Source organism: Magnolia sinica, chromosome 8 (genome assembly GCF_029962835.1).
Source record: "Magnolia sinica isolate HGM2019 chromosome 8, MsV1, whole genome shotgun sequence".
Taxonomy (NCBI): Eukaryota; Viridiplantae; Streptophyta; class Magnoliopsida; order Magnoliales; family Magnoliaceae; genus Magnolia; species Magnolia sinica.
In genome coordinates, this window is record NC_080580.1 from 70298537 (window position 1) to 70319809 (window position 21273).

At 39.7% G+C, this 21273-nt stretch overlaps 1 protein-coding gene across 2 annotated transcripts in view; it reads right to left on the bottom strand.

Moving 5' to 3' along the window:
* The window catches only part of LOC131253403 (UDP-glucose:glycoprotein glucosyltransferase), a 115602-nt gene extending 99874 nt beyond the window's left edge, over nucleotides 1–15728 (bottom strand). Inside the window, exons 1-6 of one of the 2 annotated variants that reach the window (XM_058254374.1) lie at nucleotides 15312–15728; nucleotides 5209–5655; nucleotides 4933–5083; nucleotides 2363–2534; nucleotides 298–371; nucleotides 75–171 (exon numbers count right to left, since the gene is read on the bottom strand). In XM_058254374.1, coding sequence (XP_058110357.1) covers nucleotides 75–171; nucleotides 298–371; nucleotides 2363–2534; nucleotides 4933–5083; nucleotides 5209–5655; nucleotides 15312–15478 — 1108 coding nt within the window. In that variant the 5' untranslated portion in view covers nucleotides 15479–15728. Of the gene's footprint in view, nucleotides 1–74; nucleotides 172–297; nucleotides 372–2362; nucleotides 2535–4929; nucleotides 5084–5208; nucleotides 5656–15311 lie in introns of both variants that reach the window. The other variant, XM_058254373.1, reaches the window with a different exon arrangement.
* Nucleotides 15729–21273: the final 5545 nt, after the last annotated feature.

The window sequence follows — 21273 nt, forward strand, 5'->3', positions numbered from 1 at the left end:
GTTAGACGAATGAGAATTTGCATTACATATGATGAAAACTTGGATATCTTATACGACACTAAAATGATCCACACCCTTTAGTTCCCAAACATCCAGCGTGTCTGATACTGTTGATGATAACAAATAATCCCTGAAAGCCATTATCTCATTAGTCATTTCCGGTTTGCGTTCCTGCATGATGACAGATGAAGAGAATACATAGCCGTTAGCTATATAAAATGACTGGGTGGATGTCTTCAACTTCAATGGGAACATCTATATAGCTCAAACTTAATGAGACATTGTCAAGAAACAAACCAAGATCTTAGAGAATATGAACCCTCTAACTTCTTGGCTGAGGTCTTCCGTCCGAGGATCTTCTAGAGTGACACCTGAAACATAGAAGTCAAAGTTGTATTAGTAATGTTTAAAACATAAGCAGAAGATGGTACTTAGACACAGTCAAGCTCAGTGAGAAAACACAGTAGATAGCACTGCCCAAAAAAGTTTCCATCTCGACCAATTAGCATTTCCAAGAAAAAGTATTTTGGTGCTTTTTCTTTTTCCTTTTCTTTTACATGGTAAACGGAAGACTTGACCCCACTGAAACTAAACGCTAAACTTGAAATAGTGAGTACAGCAACAAGTGACACATTAAGTGGTTCTTAGAATATACAAGATTTGGATAATACAAGTGGTCCAAGCAGGTATCCAGGATTTCTTGTGTTGAGCAAACCCTGACCCAGAATAGGAACAAAGTTCGAAGCATTCCAATTTCAAAGTAATCATGATTTCAACGAAAGCAAGGTGGAGAAAGATTAACTCTACCAAAACTAAAGAAAAAAGAGAGCTAATCGTGATAAAAATGATAGGCAATGATCTTCAATTAAAGAAAACTACAAAAACGATAGGAGGGGAAATGGAGACTGCCAAAACACCACACCAATGAGGTTAAGGGAGAACTTCTCAAAAAATAGTGAGCAGAAATCACATGAAAGGACAGTGAAGAATCCAAAGAAATTGAATCAACCAATAGCAAACTAACTGCTAGTAAAGGCTATCATACGGACAAACTAAAGATGTAATGCAGAGGCATTTTCACACCGGGCTCGAGTGGGGTAGTCTGTGGGATACAGGGGCACACTCGGGGTGGGCAGCCCGTGTGAGGCGGGTGGCTCGTGTGAGGCGGTACCCGTGTGATTTCGGGCCCACGAGGGGGGTTCGGCCGAGGTCCTAACCCATGCGATGTGGGGCCTAAGCTATGAGATAAAGGGATTAATTCGCCATGCTCTATCAATTCGAGCTTTTAGAGCAAGTGGTTAATTGTCCTGCATCAACATGTGTCCAGCAAAAAAAAGTATCATCTCAATAGATGGATTTGAACATGAATAATAAAATATTTTCTACAATGTTCTCATAGATAGAAAGTTTCGCTTGATTTCCCCATGAAAGTAAGGAACACAAAAGGCTGTTACAAGATATAGCATATTCAATTCTTCTTTGATATATAGAAATTGTTTTTTAGCAATTAAAAAAGTTTTTATTCTTATATTTCATATCAGAACCTATTTTCCAAATAAGAGAAGCTTCAATAAATGGATTTAAGTTTATATCACAAAATATATACTGACATGACCAGAAAGTCCTGCCAGATTGCTAAGAAAAGGACATGGTATTGAAGTTTGTATGATAATAAATTAATTTTCTCTTTATATAGGATTTTTTTTAGAGAGATTTTATATTCGGAAGTTAAGAATAGTTACAATAAAATAAAAAATTTAAAAAAAAAAAAAACAAAAATTGAATAACCCTGATAAGGAACCATTGGATGTGCCATCCATTACCATAAAGCAGCAAACATGATAAAAATTGTTGTTGAAGCCAATCTCCACTTCCAATGATTTTTCTTTTTTATTTTTTTAGAATGGTAAGAGCGTTAAACTATAGGGGGCAAACCACCAAAGCAAAAGGCATGAGAACAATCATGAGCAAAAAGAAAATGAAAAACAACCTGATGATGAGCAATCATCCAAACACAAATATACAACACCCCCAGGATTGTAACCACTCCTGCTCACACCCTAAAATCTGTTTTCTTCTTTTTTTTATGACGTCAGGTTGTCCTTGACCCATTTTAAGGCGAAACTATTCCCCGCGGATGCACACAATCACCCACGAACGACGTGCATCAGGTAATCCCGGGGGGAATCAAACTCTCGTCTGTGGGGAGCACACCCAATAAAATATTCAAAGATCCACTCAATAATAATATTCGTGGGGATTTTATTGTCCAGCCTTTCCACAAAACAGGACCTAAGAAAAATGCAGAAACAGGGGTAGGATGAACTGACCAAAAGAATCATAGCATATTTCCCATACTAACCTTTCTTTACAGTACTGTCATCCATAGCTTTGTACTCCATATTCTTCAAAGCAAGTTCCACCCCATAACCACCCAAGTTTAGTTCATCCAACGTTCCAACAGCACCACAACGGTCAGTTGTTGCTTCGCATCCAGAAGGCAAAACAGGTCTAACGACATATTTAACTCTTCCCTAAAAGTGATAGAAGAACACTGTGAGCGAGGGTCATGAGCATTTCAAGTGATAATCAAGGCAAAAGAATGTAGATAGAATGAACTATGAAACAACTCACCCCACCAAAAGAAAGAAAGAGACCAAAAATGTAACAATTTAGAAAAGAATATCAAAATACGGTAAATGACACTTGAACAAAGAACAGTCGCTCCTAAGTCCTAATAACTAGTCAACATCCTTATCCTATTAGAAAGTCAATGTAAGCAACCAAGGGGACAACTGTTTCAAGCCAAAACATGGAGCTGGCTGTTTTATATGAATACAGGGATCCATCCAAAATGGGAACCGCATTTATTTCATTATGGAATTCTACTGATATGGTTAAGTAAATCCAGGCTTCTTTTCTAATAGTTCCACCAGATAAAAGAAAATACAAGGATTTTAGAACAAAGATATGGATCACGAAATGCAACAAACAGTCTAGCAGCTATTGGGGAATTTTGACATGGCATTAGGAATCAAGATGGCCCAAATCCCATGATAGAAACAAACCTTTCAATGAATTACTAACAGTCATATTCAACTAACATTTATCAAGTAATTAGATTTTCATAATAGACAATGGTCGATGCTTCAAGAAAACTTCCATGACAATGTCAGTAGAATGACATCACCAAAAAAGATACTAAAGAGTTGTGTTTCCAACACCATGTATCCGCATCCCGGAGGTTCAGAGTAGTGAGCCTAACGCAATCTTACAACTGAGAGAAATACTATATCTTGAAGGCAGTGGCTTCAGTCGAACATTGGCTTTGTGAAGGTATCTCCTTTTCATTGGGAGACGGTAGCCAGATCCAATTTTGGTCTAATGTGTGGTGTGGGGACTAGGTGATGCAAGACAGCTAACCACTTGCTCTAAAAGCTCGAACTGATAGAGCATGGTGAATCTACCCCTTTATCTCATAACCCAGGCCCCACATCCCATGGGTTAGGTCCTCAGCCAAACCCACCTCATAGGTCCCACATCACATGGGTTCCCACCCGCCTCACACGAGCCAGCCAACCCGAGTGTACGCCTGCATCCCACAAGCCACCCTACTCAAGCCCGGTGTGAAAATGCCCCTGCATTAATCACCCCCGGTGAGGAGTCTTAAACACGAGACCTCCCACTCTGATACCACTTTGATGCAGGACAACTAACCACTTGTTGTAAAAGTTTAAACTGATAGAGCGTAGCAAATCAATACCTTCATCTCATAGCTCAGGCCCCACATCTCATGGGTTAAGTCCTCAGCTGAACCCCCCTCGTGGGCCCCACATCACATGGGTTCCCACCCGCCTAACATAAGTGAGGCCTGCCTCACACGGGCCGCCCACCCCAAGTGTACCCCTGCATCCCACAGGCCACCCCACTTGACGCCGATGTGAAAATTCTCTTGCATTACCGGGCCCTCATGCAATCCTTCCCAAGCCTCGCTTGTATTGCTTCAGACAGATAATATGGTGAAGGATTGTTATTCATTTTGTGGCAAATCGGTGATTTGATGTCCATGCAGGCAGAACTCGGCAAATGATGACATTGCGGATATGGTCAAGCTTCATGGTATGTTGAAGGATGTCTTCCCCGTCAACCAAGAGAAAGATGCTTTGGTTTGGCATGCCCACAATTCCGGTAGATTATCAGCCAAATCTTTTTACCATCTCATTTATGGAGGACATCGCAATCACTCTTTCCCTTTCCATTGCCGGTTTTATGGTGCCCCTTTGGGTGGTAGCCTTCGGGTGGTTGGTGGGCAAGAAAAGGGTGCTTACCATCGATAATTTGCAAAGGCTATCACTCATCTCCCCAATATTTGTCTCGTGTGTATGGAAGTGACAGAGTTGGTCAATCATCTTTTCATCCATTGTTCCTTTGTTCATATGGTTTGGGATCATTTTTTGGAGGTCTTCCACATTGCGTGGGTGAGGCCAAGTTCAGTTGTGGAACTCCTATGGGTTTGGCACAAAGGGGGCGTTGGGAAGACTGGCAAAGCCATTTGGAGACTTCATTTTGGGGGTATTTTGGGTTATTTGGAGGAACTGCAATAGAGGGTGCATTCATAATAGAAGCTCTAGGGTTCAGGAGATTATAAAGGAAATCAAGTGGTGTTAGGCGAGTTGGGCTCCTTGCGTTAAGGAAGCCAACTCTGCAAATCTTTCCTCTTTTTGGTTGTAGTTTAGTTGTTTTCTTTTGCATATTTTGCACCCTTCTTAATAAATTGTCATTATATCTCAAAAAATATCCACGAAATATTGAGAACAGTTATTCACAACATACTTGAATAAGCAATCTTAGTCCCACTCAAGAATCAGCATACAGCTAACATGAATGAAATAAAAATATTTACTAGAGCATCCTTCACAATGTTGAGACCTTCTTGGATGCTTCCACTAGAGCAGCATGAAACTCTCTGAAGCAGTCTGTCCCCAAAGCTCCATATAAAATAAAAACTGGACTAGTGATGTTTGAACCAAAGTATATGTGATCAAAATCAAAAAGTTCAGGCTGTTCAGATGAATCCCCAGCTCTGTAAGAAGACAATATAATGATACAGAAAATGTCAGGTTTAGGAAAACTGACAATGAAAATGACGACCAAAAAAAAAAAAAAGAGCAAAGAAGTAAAACCTTGGCACATGCAAAAGCAACTTACAATGCAGTTGGGTTGCCAAGCCACAATAGCAGTTCTGAAACATCAAACAATAGCGTGCTTCCGGTATCTACCCAGCAACAACTTCCTCCAGGACTTTTAGGGTTCATGCTTATGAGCGAATGATCTACCCTTTTGCTGTCTGGACTTGCATGTGGTTCTGAATTGTCCCCAGCGGCATGTTTTGAGTAAGTTTCATCTGCTAGAGGGAAAGAGGATAAAGAATCCTCTGCTAGCTGCCGATAGACCACCAATCTTGGAGATGCTGACCGAAGAGTGAGAGAATATTCAAAAATAGATGCCAAAGGATCACTCAAAAGGGAACGCCCATATTTGACAATTTTTTGGAAGCAGCCTTTGGCTGTCAAAGAATTAGAATCATTCTCCGAATGTAGCCAAACCTCAATAAACTCCCAAAATAGGTCCTTCCATTCTTTAGACAGCAACTCACTGTTAAAAAAACAAAATTGGATATCTTTAGAAGCCTACAAGAAGAGAACTCTCCTAGAGAAACAAAAGCATGCATCTTCTGATAAGTTGAAAAGGAAACTTTCAAGTTTTCAACTTTCAAGTTTTATTCATATCTAAGCTGATAAAGTTACCACGGTAAACATTGGAAACATGGAAAATAATAATAACGATGCATAAAGTGCCATCAGCCATGTAGAAATTAATCAAGGAAAAAATAGAAATCCTGCATTTGCATTGCATTCCCTCCAGCTCAAACTCGCAATACTACCCAATGAAACAGACGTAAGTTTTTTTTCATTAATAGAATCTTTATAAATGATCCATCAAAAAAATAGCATCATCATAAATGAAAATGAATTACAAAGAAACAAAAGGAAACTAAAGAATGCAAAGAGCATCACTCAACAGACTATTTCATCTCAGTAAATAAAATAGGTCTGCTAACGCCTCAGATAATGTAGCTGCCTCCACCACTTTTGAGACATTGATGATGCCTATCATACTCAAGTATGTCAACTCCATTTCCCCAAAAATAAATATGAACTACTTCTCCCACTCCCAACTCTCAATTTTTCCCATTACTAACTGCAAACCCTAATTACACAATATGGAGTTTCCATCAAAATGGAGTCTGAGAATGCTCACAAGAGGACCCACTCATCCCCCAACATCTAAATTATTCAGCTCAAAATTCATCCTATGGCCCTCCAACACCACCCAAGGACATCACCACTAAACCCAGGAATTTTTTGGAATACTCAAAAATAAGGTCTGAAAATTAATTCAAGTAATGAAAACTTAAAAGTGCTAAATTTTATAGAAGTACTGAAAAATCTGTTTGGTAATTTGTATGAAAAAGGTACTGATATCTGAAAATAAGAACTTTTTTTCAAAAAAACTTGTTTGGTAGACACAAACCACAAATCTTTGAAAATTGGCAATTTGCCATATTTGCCCCTTTTGTCTCAATTTCTATCTTTTTATAGAGTAGTATAAGACCAAACCTGTTATTGCATTGCCACCAAATTTGGCACATATGCCCAATCCAATAAAATTTTAATGCTTTCCCCGCCAAATAAAACCAAGTAGATGAATGGTCTGGATCTTTTATGTTTGCCACATGCGGTAACATGAATTGATACTAATTAGATGATTTTAATCCATCCGAATTAGCCCACTGATATTGTACCCTGACCAATTTACTTTTAGCCATCTATTTGGCAGCTGCAAATTGAATTGTTAGATCTCTAGATGACCCTATTTTGAGGTTATGATCCATTTACAACAGGACCCACAGCTTAGATAGTCTGGACGGGCATACATCCATGCAACACAACATGTATGATAGACAAGTCGCCACCATTTTAAACATTGTGACAAACTATCAAAGTAGTTTTCAACGAACGCAGATTAGCCGCAACCCCAGATCCAGCAAGGTGGGTAGGACCCTGACCACGGGGCCCATCTCAATGTATGTGTTCTATATCCATGTCGTCCATCCGTTTGCTAGCTCATTTTAGGGCATGGGCCCAAAAATGAAGCAGATCCAAATCTTAGGTGAACCACACCAAAAGAAAAAATAGTGATTGACCATTAAAAACTTCTGTGGGCATGTTGAAGCTGATAATTGTGTTTTCCATTCATCCAGGTTTATGTGATCTTGTCAACAAGTTGGATGGCAAATAAACAGTTCGGTGGACCCTATGAAGTTTTTAATGGTGGGTGTTCAATGACCACCGTTTCATGTGGTGTGTCCACCTAAGATCTGTATCTGCTTCAGTTTTTGGACCATGTGCTAAAATAAGCCGGAAAAACAAAGAGACGGATAGATATACAACATATGCGTCGAGATGAGCCCCACGATCAGGGTCGCAACCACCTGGCTAGATTGGGGTCCCAGCTAATCTGCTTTTGTATTCAACATGGGAGTGGATTAGATGGGATGAGGATTGCCCACATCAAAGGAATTTCCTGCGACAGGAAGCTAGGTGGGCCCACCGCGATGTTTGTGAGAAATCTACCCCGTCCATCCATTTTTATAGATCATGTTAGGACAGGGGCCCAAAATTGAGGTAGATCCAAAACTCGAGTGGTTTACATGACAGGAAGCAATGAGGATTGAACGTCCATAGTTGAAACATTCGTGGGGCCACAAAATTTTAGGTTAAGCTAATATTTTGTGTTTTTTAAGTTCAAGCCAGTAGGAATGAACTGTTGAAAGGTATGGACAGTGTTCGCAATATCGGTATCACGTTACGTATAGCATCCTTGGATATAGATATGTATCAGTTGTCGCACGGGATATATCATTTGTATCAAGTAATTTATCGCACTTTTTGGGAAACATGGGGATATATTGGGGAAATGGTTGAATTTTTCAATGAAACTTCAGGGATTGTTAAAAAAGACCTTAACACACTTTTAAATCATAACATCTCAATAAAGAAGTGCACATAATAGGTTTCCCTTGTGTAGGATCCTAAGTTATGCATTATCTGACTGAACTAATGCAATTATATTCAAATTGAATACATAACATTTAGAGTGTATGTGATGCTCATTTCATCGAACACTACTAAATAATTCGAAATTAGTCTCAATTGATAGCTGGTTGAAGGGAAATTTCGAAATATATATATATATTATAATTTTAAATACTTTTTAATTAAAAAATGATTTTTATTTCCCAAAAATTGACAAGAACTTAACAAATCAAGAGATCAACCCTCATACATGCTTGATTTCATGTTTGGAGTGCAACATTGCAAGCAATTTGGGAGAAATTGGGGAAATTTTGAATTTCTCCAATTTTCCCCAAATCGGACCACCTATACACAAATTTCAAAAATTAGAGTGTTTTTTATTATCATTTCATCAAATACTCCTAAATACTTCAAAATTAGTCTCAATTAACAATTGGTTGAAGGAAAATTTCAAAAAAAAAAACATGGAGAACATGAAGAACCAATGGATTTGCAACCATTTGACACTGATTTAACATAATTTCAATTTAATAAATAAATAAAGATCAGAAATTGAAAATGTTCATCGGATCGAACATGTGGGATATATCGGCACTACTTGTGTGTTTCGCATCGCACAGGTGGGATACAAGATATATCGTGGGATATATCGTCCGATTCCGTCGATATTTAAAACATTGGGTATGGATGGCATATAAACATCACGATCTACCCCAAGGAGGTTTCAACATGTCCTACCATGATCTGGAAAAACAGATGGACAAGGCGGATTTCTCACAAACATCACAGTGGGCCAGCCCCACCTAGCTTCCGGCCACAGGAAATTCTTACAAAAGGCTTTAGCAGGCAATCTGCGTCCAATTAGATGTTACCCGGTAACATGTTAGTGGGTGCTGCCCTGACTGTGGGGCCCACCTCGATGTATGTGTAGTATATCCACACCGTCCATCAGTTTTTACAACTCATTTTATGCCATGGTCCCAAAAATGATGCAGATCCAATACTCAATTGGAACAAAAGTAGGGATTGAATGACCACCATTAAAAAAATTCTAGGCCACAAGTTTTTTGTGTGCTACAAAAGTTTTGGATCAAGTTGATATTTGTTGTTTACCTTCATCCAGGTCCGTGTGACCTTATCAACAGGGTGGATGGCAAATAAACATTACAGTAGGCCCTATGAAGTTTTGAATGGTGGGCGTTCAATGACCATTGTTTCCTGTGGTGTGGTCAAGTGGTCCACTTGAGATTTGAATCTGCTTCATGTTTTTGGACCATGGCCAAAATGAGTTGTAAAAAACAATGGACGGCGTTGATATACAACACATACATCAAGGTGGGCCCCATGGGCAGAGCAACACCTACGAATGTGTTACCAAGGTAACACTTGATCCACTCCACTTCAACCTCCGATTTTAGCGGACTTGGCTTTCATAGCGTAGAGCAAAGCACTAGGTTAGTGTTGTTTGACGTGGGAAAGTTCTGTGGGCCCTACCATGTTATGTGTTAATACCACACCGCCCATCCATTTTGTCAAATCATTTTAGGGCATGAGCCCAAAGATGAGGCAAATCCAAAGCTCAAGTGGACCACACCACGGAAAACAGTGGGGATTGAACACCTACCATTGAAAACTTCTTGGGGGCCACAAAAGTTTTGGATCAAGCTGATATTCGTGTTTTCCCTACATCCCGGTCTATGTGATCTTATGAACAGGTTGGATGGCAAATAAACATCATGGTGAGCCCTAGGAAGGTTTCAATGGTGGAAATTGGTGGGCGCTATTGTCCCCACTGCTTTCTATGGTGTGGTCCACTTGAGCTTTGGATCTGCCTCTTTTTTGTCTCATGCCCTAAAATGATCTGGTAAAATGGATGGGCGGTGTGGAAATAACGCATAAATCATGGTGGGGCCCATAGGACTTTGCCACGTCAACATGGACTTTAATAACTTAATCGAGAGTTACTTAGAAAATGATAAAGTTGTCATTTAAAAAAAAAAATTAGGATATTTTAGTCAAAATAACAAAAATTTAACAAAATCACTTACCACATACCGTGTTAAGTGTTAAGTCAAGGGAGGAAAGCTTTAAAAAACCCATTTTTTCAGTGAAATTCCAATTTAAGCAGTTAATTGTTCGGATTTGCCAAATGATCTAAATTAGGAAAAAGCACTGAAAATAGCCTATTAAGTGATAAGTGCTGAAAATAAGTTTTACCAAACATGCCCTAAGACTTGTAGCATAATCAAGGCTAAATGTCAGTTTTCTTGTGCCATATCGTCCACCAACGATACAGGGTCTATCGGCCCACCCTATATCAAGTTGTTTTAGGCTGCTAGGCGTCGATACAACCATATCATTCATGGACAAAACCAGTACACATCGGGCAATGCACACTGGATTTGAACAATATTTTAAACCTCAAGCATAATATGACACATTTTTCCTTCACTAGTTTCCAAGCTACCATAATCATCAATCTTAGCCTTTATTCCATCAATTTGGGGACAATTTTAAATGGTAGATTGGTAAATTTTTTGCAATCAGCATCCACCAAATGTCTGCTTTCCACTTTTACCCAAGCTTTGGAACCTACCCTGGCAGTGGCTCATATTAACAACATTCACATGCCAGCATGGCCTCACCCAATACCAGTGTTCAAAGAATCGGTGTCGACACAAGTTTCGTTGGCTGGGAATACGGAAACAATATCAATATCGCAAATAAAAAAAGAATGCATACATAATAAGTTTCCATTTAGTGAGTCCTAAAAGTATGTGTTGTTGTAGGAAATCAATCTAATAGTGATGCAACAATCACTTAAATCTCATTAAACCAATTAACAAGCAAACAAACATACATAATGCATTCATACATTATACACCCATGCATAAGTAAGCATATAAACACAATACACATGCATGATGATCCAACCATCCAATCATCAATCCATCCATCCCATCTAACCATCCAACCATCCCAACTAACCATCCAACCATCCCATAAAATCATCCAAACATCCCATCTATCCATCCATCCAAACATTTTTTAATAAATAGAATTTTCACAATATTGATGCATTGGCGATATTATTGATTATTGAAATATCGTTGATAAACTGACGACACAAGCAACGCTTGAAATTTATATAGTTGAAAATAATGGTAATACATTAGCGATACAAGCAAAGCCTGGAATTTACATTGTTGAAATATTGGCGATACTTAGCGTCATTTCGCCGATACCTAGAATTTATGATACTACCAATAGTATCGATATCGTCGAGCGGGAGATACGGATAATATTGGGGATATTATGATAATATCATGGAGACTCTGAACAATGCCTGGTACTAACCTCGCCCCAACAATAGTTAGCAAAAATGGCAAATAGCAAAAAGAACGAGACGAGAAATGATTGAATTTAATTTGGTCTCAATCGTCAAAAAAAATGTGGTAAAAAATTCAGTCAAAAAATGGAAATGCCAAAAAATCGGAGAATGAGAAGTGTGGGTTTAATTCGATTTGGACTAAAAACAAAGTGAAAAAATGGTTATGTGCATATGTGTGTGTATTATATACAAATAAGGTTAAAAATCGATTTTTTTAATTAAAATAATTAGAATGCCTATAATTGTCACTTAATGCACTTTATTTTGATTATTATCCATCTACAAGTATAGGCTCGAGTCATTGTGACTCACATTTTGACTATTCACCGGTTGTACGACTAGACTCGAGTCACTATGAGTCATGTCGATTCGACCGAGTCCACGAGCTGACTCAATGAGTCTTTCCCAATAGTGGCCGAGTTAAGCTCAAGATTGAGTTTCATCTTCGCACAAAATTTTGCCAAGTCTAGTTGACTTAGTTGAATCTCGAGTCGAGTTACCAAGTCTTAAAACTATGGGTGACATAAGACCTACTGGATGTGAAATGCAAAATCGAGAGGTACTCCTAGGCTACTAACCATTTTTGATTGTGCCTTATTTAGACACATGGGAGCTGCCTCCATGGCTCAATTAATCACCCAAGATACTGCAAGCACTGTTCGAAGTATCCCCAATATTATTAATAATATCCCCGATATTATTCATATCTCCTGCTTGGTGATACCAATAACACTAGTAGTATCAAGAATTCCAGGTATCAGTGATATATCGTCGATATTTCAACTGTGTAAATTCTAGGTGTCACTTTGTATCGCCAATGTATCGATATTGCCAATGTATCGCAATATTTTCGACTATGTAAATTCCAAGTGTTGCTTGTATCACCAGTGTATTGGCGATATTTCGATAATATTGCCAACGTATCACCTGTGTATCAAAATCGCTAAAAATCTATTTATTAAAAAAAAAAATTTCATTTCAAATTATTTTATGGGTGCATGGTTGTATGATGAAATACATGTTTGTACGTGTGTATATGTTATGCATGGATGGATGGTTGGTTGGATGGACGCATGTATGTGTGTGTGCCTGTGTGTTCGTGCATGTGTGTGTGTGTGTGCCTGTGTTGTGTTTTTGTGTGCATGCATACATGTATGGATGAACCAACCACTTTCCCCAATGTTTCCCAAAGTCAACAATGCATGCTTTTAGGCCCCAGTAAAGGGAACCTTATTATTTGATTCCTAAATATGCAAATATTCATCTTTTCACTATTATTTGATTCTTAAATATGCATTGCGTTTATTTTAGCATCTCTTGAAATATCATTGAAAAATTCCACCATTTTTCCCATGTTTCTCTAATGTTTCCCTAAGTCAACATTATATGCCACCACCATTAAAGAGAAACTTATTTTGAATGCGTCTTTTTTGCAATTATTTTATTCCTAAATATGCAAATATATGTATTTTACGTCCCCTGAAGTTTCATTAAGAAACTCTATCATTTCCTTCTGTTTCCCCAATGTTTCCTTCAATCATCGATACATTTCTGGGTATCAGCAATAATATTAGCAATATCAATACATGTTCCCGTATCCCCGACCAATGATACACGTAACGAGATTGATACTATGAACATTGATTGCAAGAAGAAAGCCAAATCATCCACATTCCTACCAAATCATCAATTGCAACACCTTTGCCCTATCTCTTCACTGCGCTATGCCTTATGCCACACCAATTCTTGAATGGCCACTAGATAGCCTACTTAGGCTTTGCTATCAATGAGATATGAAAGGCTTTGTCTGCCTCTACCAACTGTCCTCAAGATAGGCAACCTTCATCCAGGACAACGCTTGATCCAGTGAAATTCACTCTACATCCTATAACTGCAACAAGTCAATCTCTAGAACTCGACAATAGCATTCTCTCAATTCCTTGATAGTTTCATGGAACCAAGCACGGAGAGGAATCCTGTACAACCTAATCCATTTGTCCCTGCCTTCTTCCGCCTCCTCCAACCATGGTAGAACTACCACAATGCTTCCTACATATAGGTTGCAACTTCGCCATGCCTCAGCCACCTCGTCATACTAAAAATTGAAGAGGACGTGAAAGTTGTTCAGCTTCTACACCTAAAATTGACCATGACATGCATGGTGTGCCATAGAGGACGTTACGGGGCTGTAAAGGACGTTACGTAAAGGTAATGATCCAACCATTACACGGTACGAGGTTGCAACGGTCGTAATAGCCGTTATGGAAAAAATGACTTGTTACCACCGTTAACAGCACATCAAGCCTTTTGTATAGGCCGTAACAGCCCCATAATTGTATGTTACAGGGCAGGTATAGGTTTTCCGGATTTTTTTCAACATTAATATAGGTTTTCCGAGTTTTTCTTTTTCAAGAAGAAACGAGAGAGAGAGAGAGAGAGAGAGAGAGAGAAATTGTAACGGCCGTTACGACCCGTATTATAAAGGTAACAATGGTGGCCATTGCGACCTGTACTATAAAGGTAACGATGGTGATCGTTATGGCCACCGTTACCATTACGGAATACCTTGGTGGCACAATTCCAAATCCGGAAAAGATGCCTCCACGATCACTGTGTTAAAGACTCCCATCAAGGTTGCCCTCAAGATACCTTTCTTGTCTTCAATGGCTAAAGGTTCTACCTAAACATAATCTCCCACGTTATTCCTCTTGGCCCTGCCTGCAGCCTGGAATATATTGCTTTTGATTCAACATTGCTCCTTTGTAACCACCTCCCCCAACCATAGGTGTTGTCCTGTTAAAAAACCTTTGTTGCTCCAACTACACATCGAACTCCTCTCCTCCTCGATATGGCTTATGTCACTAATTCTGTTCCTAGCTTCTTCCCAATACCCAAAATCAAGGTATTCCATGACGGTAATGGTGGAGAGAACGACTGTTATGGATTATTATTTTTCAAAAAACCTATTTTGGCCCATAATGGAACATTACATGTCAATTTTTCTACAACAGCCATTATGACTCCATAACACATGCTGGTTACCACCGTTACAATATTTTTGCGGCCATTCGTAACCATTTTGTTATACCTTGCTGAGAATAGCTAACCTACTATTAAGAACATGCTCTTTTTTTAGTTCTTTTTTAAAATATGGGTCCAAGGATCTCCTCAGTTTTTTTTTCCATTGACCCTTCTATGGTGTGTGAGCTTCCTCCACCAACTTGAATCGAATGAAACCTATGTCCCTGTGCTTCAATGAGGATCTATTTTTGGGAAGGAAAATGTCCATAACCCTCCCGTAAGCCTCGAAAACTGATTCAATCTCATCCACCCCCAACGCAAAGGGGACAGACGTTAAAAACGAAGAGAGTTAGTGAGGGAGTTACTCTGATTCATCTCTTTCTGTCCCATCTCCCCCATCATGTTTCTCTGATTCACATCTTTACTCCCATTGTATTGGTGTAGATGATTACATGTTCGACTGTTAATTTTAGATCGTTTCTTATAATTCTATCGCCCGTTTTGTGGAGTTTCTCATTTTGAGTCTGTCAAAAGTCAAAAGTCAAAACAAAAATGCATGTGTTGTCTTGAGATTCTCGACAAGATACATCAAGGTGCGCCTCTACTCTGTGTTTCAGGAGATTTTTAGTTTGCCACACCATTTTCTTCTTATCGCACTAACAAAAAAACAGAATCAAACAATCTAAAATCAAAATAATTCCACCAGGAACACTAAAAAACAATTAAAAAGGCAAGCGTACCCGGCTTCTAGTAAGAGCGGAGTTCCAGACCATTTCGCACGCAGTGAAACCTGCACGTTCTTCGGGCGACGGTTTTCGGCCAAAGCCGAACTCACAGCAAAACACAGAACGACAATGAAGATCAGAAAATATGCGATGGAGAACCTGGATCTGGAGCGGAGCTCCATCTCGGACGTAACGTTTTCCTGCTGTTGATGTATGGGAAGAGAATCGACCTCTACTTGTAATGAATCATCGACGATTCATGAGCGCATAAAAAGAAGAGGAGAATGAAAAGGAGATCAACGATTCTAGGGTTTTTCTTCCTTTCTTTTTTCCTTTTTTTTTTCTTCTTTTAACTTTGTGCTGGAAATCAGAGCAGGAAGACCTTGATGCGGAGGATTTTGAAAGATGAGGGTGTTTTGGTAGGGAGCGGATTAGGGGTTTACCCTTACGGTGCGGGCCTCCCTTGATGAATTTCCTGTATATCCACGCCGTCCATCCATTTCTTCAGATCATTTTAGGGACTTCTAACAAAATAATATCCAAATCTCCGGTGGACCATACCACTAGAAAAAAGTGGTGAATAACCATTAAAAACTTTTGTAGGCCACCAAAGTTTTGGATCAAGCTGATATTTGTATAGTCTCCTAATCCAGTTCTATTTGATCTTATCAACGGTTTGGATGGAAAATAAACATCATAGGTCTTCTTAAGTTAGGCCCTGTGAAATTTTTAATGGTGGGAGTTCAATCACCGCTGTTTCCTTTAGTGTGATCCACCTGAGATTCGGATTTGCTCAATTTTTATTTCATGTCCCATAATGGGCTGAAAAACGGATGGACGGCGTGGATATAAAACACATCATTAAGTTGTTACGCTGGTCGATAAAAAGTTGTGAAGCTGATGAAAGCATCGTATCAGAGAAATCCAGGTCAACGGTAGGGCAGCCCATCAGTCTCCGGGCAGGGGCCAGCAGTCCTCTACCGTAGATCCGATTGGCAACTAGGCCCGTTGGGGTCATCAATTTGGGCTCCATGGTCACAGACTCATGTTGTGCTGGCCACTTAGGACCCTTGTCTATACTTTTAACCTGAGCAGTTCGAGGATATTTTTATCCCTGCTCCTGGCTATCTTGGCTCTCTAAGGTGAGAACCGGTCATTATTTGGAAGGTATGTGCAGACAGTCCACCCTGGGCGATAAGCTTGGTTGGACAGAAACTCCGATTTATTATCCTTAACTCTGAATTATACCCTTAACACTAATCCAAATTTTAATCCATGCCATTAGGCTTAAGCCAAACGCCAACCCTACAATTCCTAAAATTCAGCTAACCCAGTCACGGTAACCCAATGGAACTCTAAAACAGGTCCCAAACCCTAACTTTACGAAGAACCTAAACTATAAAATAAACCATTGATTTTACCAACTGAGTTAGCATGCCCAATCAGCCCACATGGCATACCCAGTCAGACCACATTGTCAAACCAAATCCATTAACCCATTTTGGCCCAAGCCCATTCCAAAGCCCAATTCAAATGGAAGGGAAGATGACAAGGCAACTATGGATGACCAAAGCTATTCACACGTACAGGAGGAACTACCCTCTGAAGCTAAAGCAAAAAATGAAGGACGAGCAGCACCCAGGGCACCGCTCGCCACGTGATACTAACTTTACTTTGGCTAGCTACTCACTCGTGTTCCGTTGTCTTCCTTGCCTATTTCATGTATGTATAAAGCTTGACAATTACTGTGATGCCCCTCCCTTGAGCTAAAATTATACTTTCTATCATCCAAACCAACACATGAGATCTTGCTACATAGTAATTTCAAATCTCAGCCATTCAAACTCCTTTTAACCTCATGTCTTACAGGAAATACCAGAAAATCGGACTGGAGGTCTATAAATATCTCATTCCCTTCATATTTCAAGCATTCATCATCCCTCAATCCCATAATCATACACAATAATCCACATGAATCCACAATCAAGCATCCATCTCACCAAGGAGAGTGAGAGTCAAGAAGAGAGCATAGCCTAGGTCTAGCCCTAATATTAGCCTCTTGAGTCGACCTAGGTTTAGTTAAAGCTGATCCTTGTGACAATATCGTCCACCCAATTATTTTTAATCAAGCTTCATCTAGCCATAGTATTTACATAACGCAACATCATTCAACACACTTTGTACCAAATTGGCTCAGAAGTACGCTATGAGGGTTGTCGATTTAATCAAATCATGCCCAACAGAAAACCTGTCAATTACTTCACATTTTGTAACAAGCACTGCACACATTTATATACGATTATTGAATCCTAACTCTTAAGAACAATTAGATAATGTGAAATAGAGACCGTACATCTGCACAGGGAGAGTGGGTGCCTAATACATTCCCTCTCTATAATAGCGGTCTCTTACTTAGAATCTTTGATAGCATAACCAACGAGTAATCTTAGGGTATAAAATCTTTAGATACATACTCTAACGTTTCTATAAGGTCTGGCCAATTGTATAGGTGAAGAAATTAACTAGCAGCGACTCTAGTCAAACATAATCAATCAATCGCGGCGTAAAGCCCTCTAAAGAGACAACCCGTGGAGAAAGTTGCCTTGAGTTGATTTCAACCCGGGATCCCAGCTTCCACATAATGGCAACTCTACTGGGGATATGCAAGCACACCCATTGCGATCTGACTTGAAAAATAGGATTTCATCAATTCCTGAGGGTTAACTGTCCTTATGCACTTGTATCTGCATCTACATTCATTTCGATTTCAAAACCTCAAAAACAAAAAGCAAAAAATTCAAAACCATTACGCCTACCCGAGCTAGACTATCCCGAATAGCTTTCCACCATAACCCAATCCACACCAGATCCTAAATAGTCACAGCCAACTACGAAGAAGGCTTTCCTCCACAAACACATTTTGTAGAACCAGTGCCAGTCTCTTACATCCACGAGCTAGCACAAAATACAAAGATCATGCAAGAAATGCTTTGAAGAGTTGTTCATAAAAGAAGTGCACAAAACCTCCAAGATGGCCCAACACGGCAACAAAAACCACCATCTTTGGCGCCTCTTTCAAACTCTAGTAAAGTCCAATCACATTATGTAATTGTGATTTTCAATAAATTCCAACATCCTTCTCTTAGCGGGAATTCCAATTAATACCAGCATCATCCTACGACCAAGGTTTCTTCGCAATCTCCTTTCCCAACCCCAGTTCAACAAGTTTTTTATAACGTGAGTAATCACTAAATCCAATCTCCTTCAAGCCGGAATCATAGGGGCAACAATGAGGCTAATTATTATAAGAGAGGGGTAGTTCAAGCCTGGCAATGGCCAAAATTCTTCCTATCTGGTCCATCCAAAATCGAACAAATTCGAGAGATGAAGAAGAACTTACAGAAGCAACATGGGGTGGATCTTTCATCAACCAACTTCAGGGATCTATGTTCCTTCCCTAATGCGAAGATGCCTCAAGACTTTGAGGTACCAAAATTCAAAAGATATGACGGCGTTGAGTGCCTTGTAGCCCACCCAAGAACATTTTATGGCGAGCTTAGTGTCATGGCAAGCAACGATCGAGTATTAATCTGTCTGTTTCAAAAGTCTCTGAAAGGTGATGCGTTAGATCGGTACACATCATTGGACTGCCATCGAATCAAGACTTGGGAATAACTTTCTCAAGCATTTGTTGATCGTTTCACGTACAATCTTAACTCAACGCTCAAAAGATTGGATTTTGTTGCCTTAAGGAAAGAGAATGATGAATTATTGTCGATTTACGTTAGACGGTGGCAGGCCCTGGCAGTGGCTGCCAGAATGAAGACACCCATCGACGATGAGGAACAAATTTTCATAATTGTCCAGTCGGCAGACATGAGTATTTATGGATACCTTATCTTGTATCTATATGCCAACTTTACACAACTCATCCGCGTCAGGGAATAAGTTGAAGTCATAATAAGGGTTGGGACGATCTTCCCTTGGTGGCCTCATCAGGCCTCCCTAGTACAGTCGATAGTGGAAGGAAGGCATATCGAATACGATAATGGCAATGAAGGTGTTCATATCCCCCATCCAATGGAAGAAGATAATCTTCTCATCTCTACCCAATGCATACAATTCGTCCCTTAATTGAGACAATCGCAACAACAACAACAACAATAACTAAAGTGGAATGCACAATACTCCAATCCTCTACCACAACATCAAAGTATGTCCCAGTACATCGAGCACCCATACCATCAATATCATCAGGGAATAATCTCCTCTCCATCCGATTCAATTTGCCCATACCATTGTCTCTCATTCAGAGTTCGAACCCCTTATCTTACAAGGTGCACCGCCATCTAGTCCAATCTTAAAGCCCCTCACCCTGCTAGGGCGTCTCCGGCTAGTCCAATCTCTATGCCCCTAAATATACAAGGGGCATCTCTAGTCAATCCAATCTTCATACCCTTTGTCAACTAAGGGCATTACCTGCCCATTCCAGCTACCAGCCAAGGAAGCAAGCCGTCCATAACAACAACCAGCAGTCAGGGTACAACTTGCCCATTCCAATCAACCATGGGGACAACCTCCCTGTCTCATCAACAATCCTGTAAGGGGACAACCTCCCCGTCTCAGCAACAATCAGTCGGGGGCATCACCTGCTCATTTCAACAACCAACCAAGGGGACAACTTGCTCATCTCAACAATCAATCAAAGGCACTGACTTCCCAGTCTTTGTCATTATACAGGGGTACAATCTGCCCACTCCAACATCTAGCCAGGGGCACGATCTGTCCCCTCCAACATCCAGCCAAGGGCAAGACGTACCCATTTCAATCATTAATCAAGGTCACAGCTCACTAGCATCACCATCTAATAATTAGGGGCAGAAGTCCCCACCGTTTACCACGACAATAAGAGACAAATGAACCTGAAATCTTAGCCATAGACGTACAATGCTTCGATGAGGACATACCATAACATAGTCTCAAGTCTTAGACTATGAATTACATTCCTCTTGCATCTCTCATCGAATCAAAATACATCTTCCTTCATACTAAAAGGCAAAGATTCTGTTATTGGCTCAAATATCAAGACACCGCTAAAGTCATTGAGGCTCGAGAGAATGCAAACAGGAGAGGACTGAGATATCAGCCTCCACCAAGTAATAAACAAAAGCATAGGGGCACCTGAAGAATACAAGGTTGTCGAAAGGAGGGCGATCCCTTCACTTGCACAACAATCTGATCCATTAATGCAAAGTACTTAGGCAAGGGGCAGGAATTACCCCCGATTGTTTGGACCATAATCCTAGTCTCACCCGAGTTGGATGAACCCGAAGAGCTGCAATGCACCGGATATGAACCAAGAGAAATCACATCTGACACCGACTTCGAGCCTACTCCCATATTTATCATAACATTGGGACATAATGGTGAGGGCTCGCCTATTGATCATTCTATCTTTGCCTCTTGAGGGGAAGGAGTGTAAGGTAGTAGCAGGTTCATAGTCCCAATAACGGCAATAAAAACCAATGCAAATACTGCATGTGCACACCCCCCAATTAGGCAATAACTAGTTCGTAATTCCATAATTGCCCGGGGTCCTTAAAAATAAATGAATAAAAATCCAAAAATCTAAAACATAAAACACTGGATATTTCAAAACTTCAAAAAGAAATCCTGATGCTTGCAAAATTTAAAAAAATTAGAAAATTTTCAATGTAAACAATTTTTTTTTACTATTATTGAAAACCTTTTAAAAATCTCAAGCAGTAAAGTACCAAGTCTATTAATCAAAGCACTCGGGTACGAAGTTAACTCGTATGATTTTAATTTAGAGTTAGACTTTGAACTCAAGGGTTGAGAAGCCAGTGATATGGAAAATGATGATCAACTCTCGAACAAGAGAGTCACCTCAAAAAGTTCAAAACCAAAAGTCAATATTATCCCAACAATCTTAAAAATTTTAAACCTAGGATCTCCC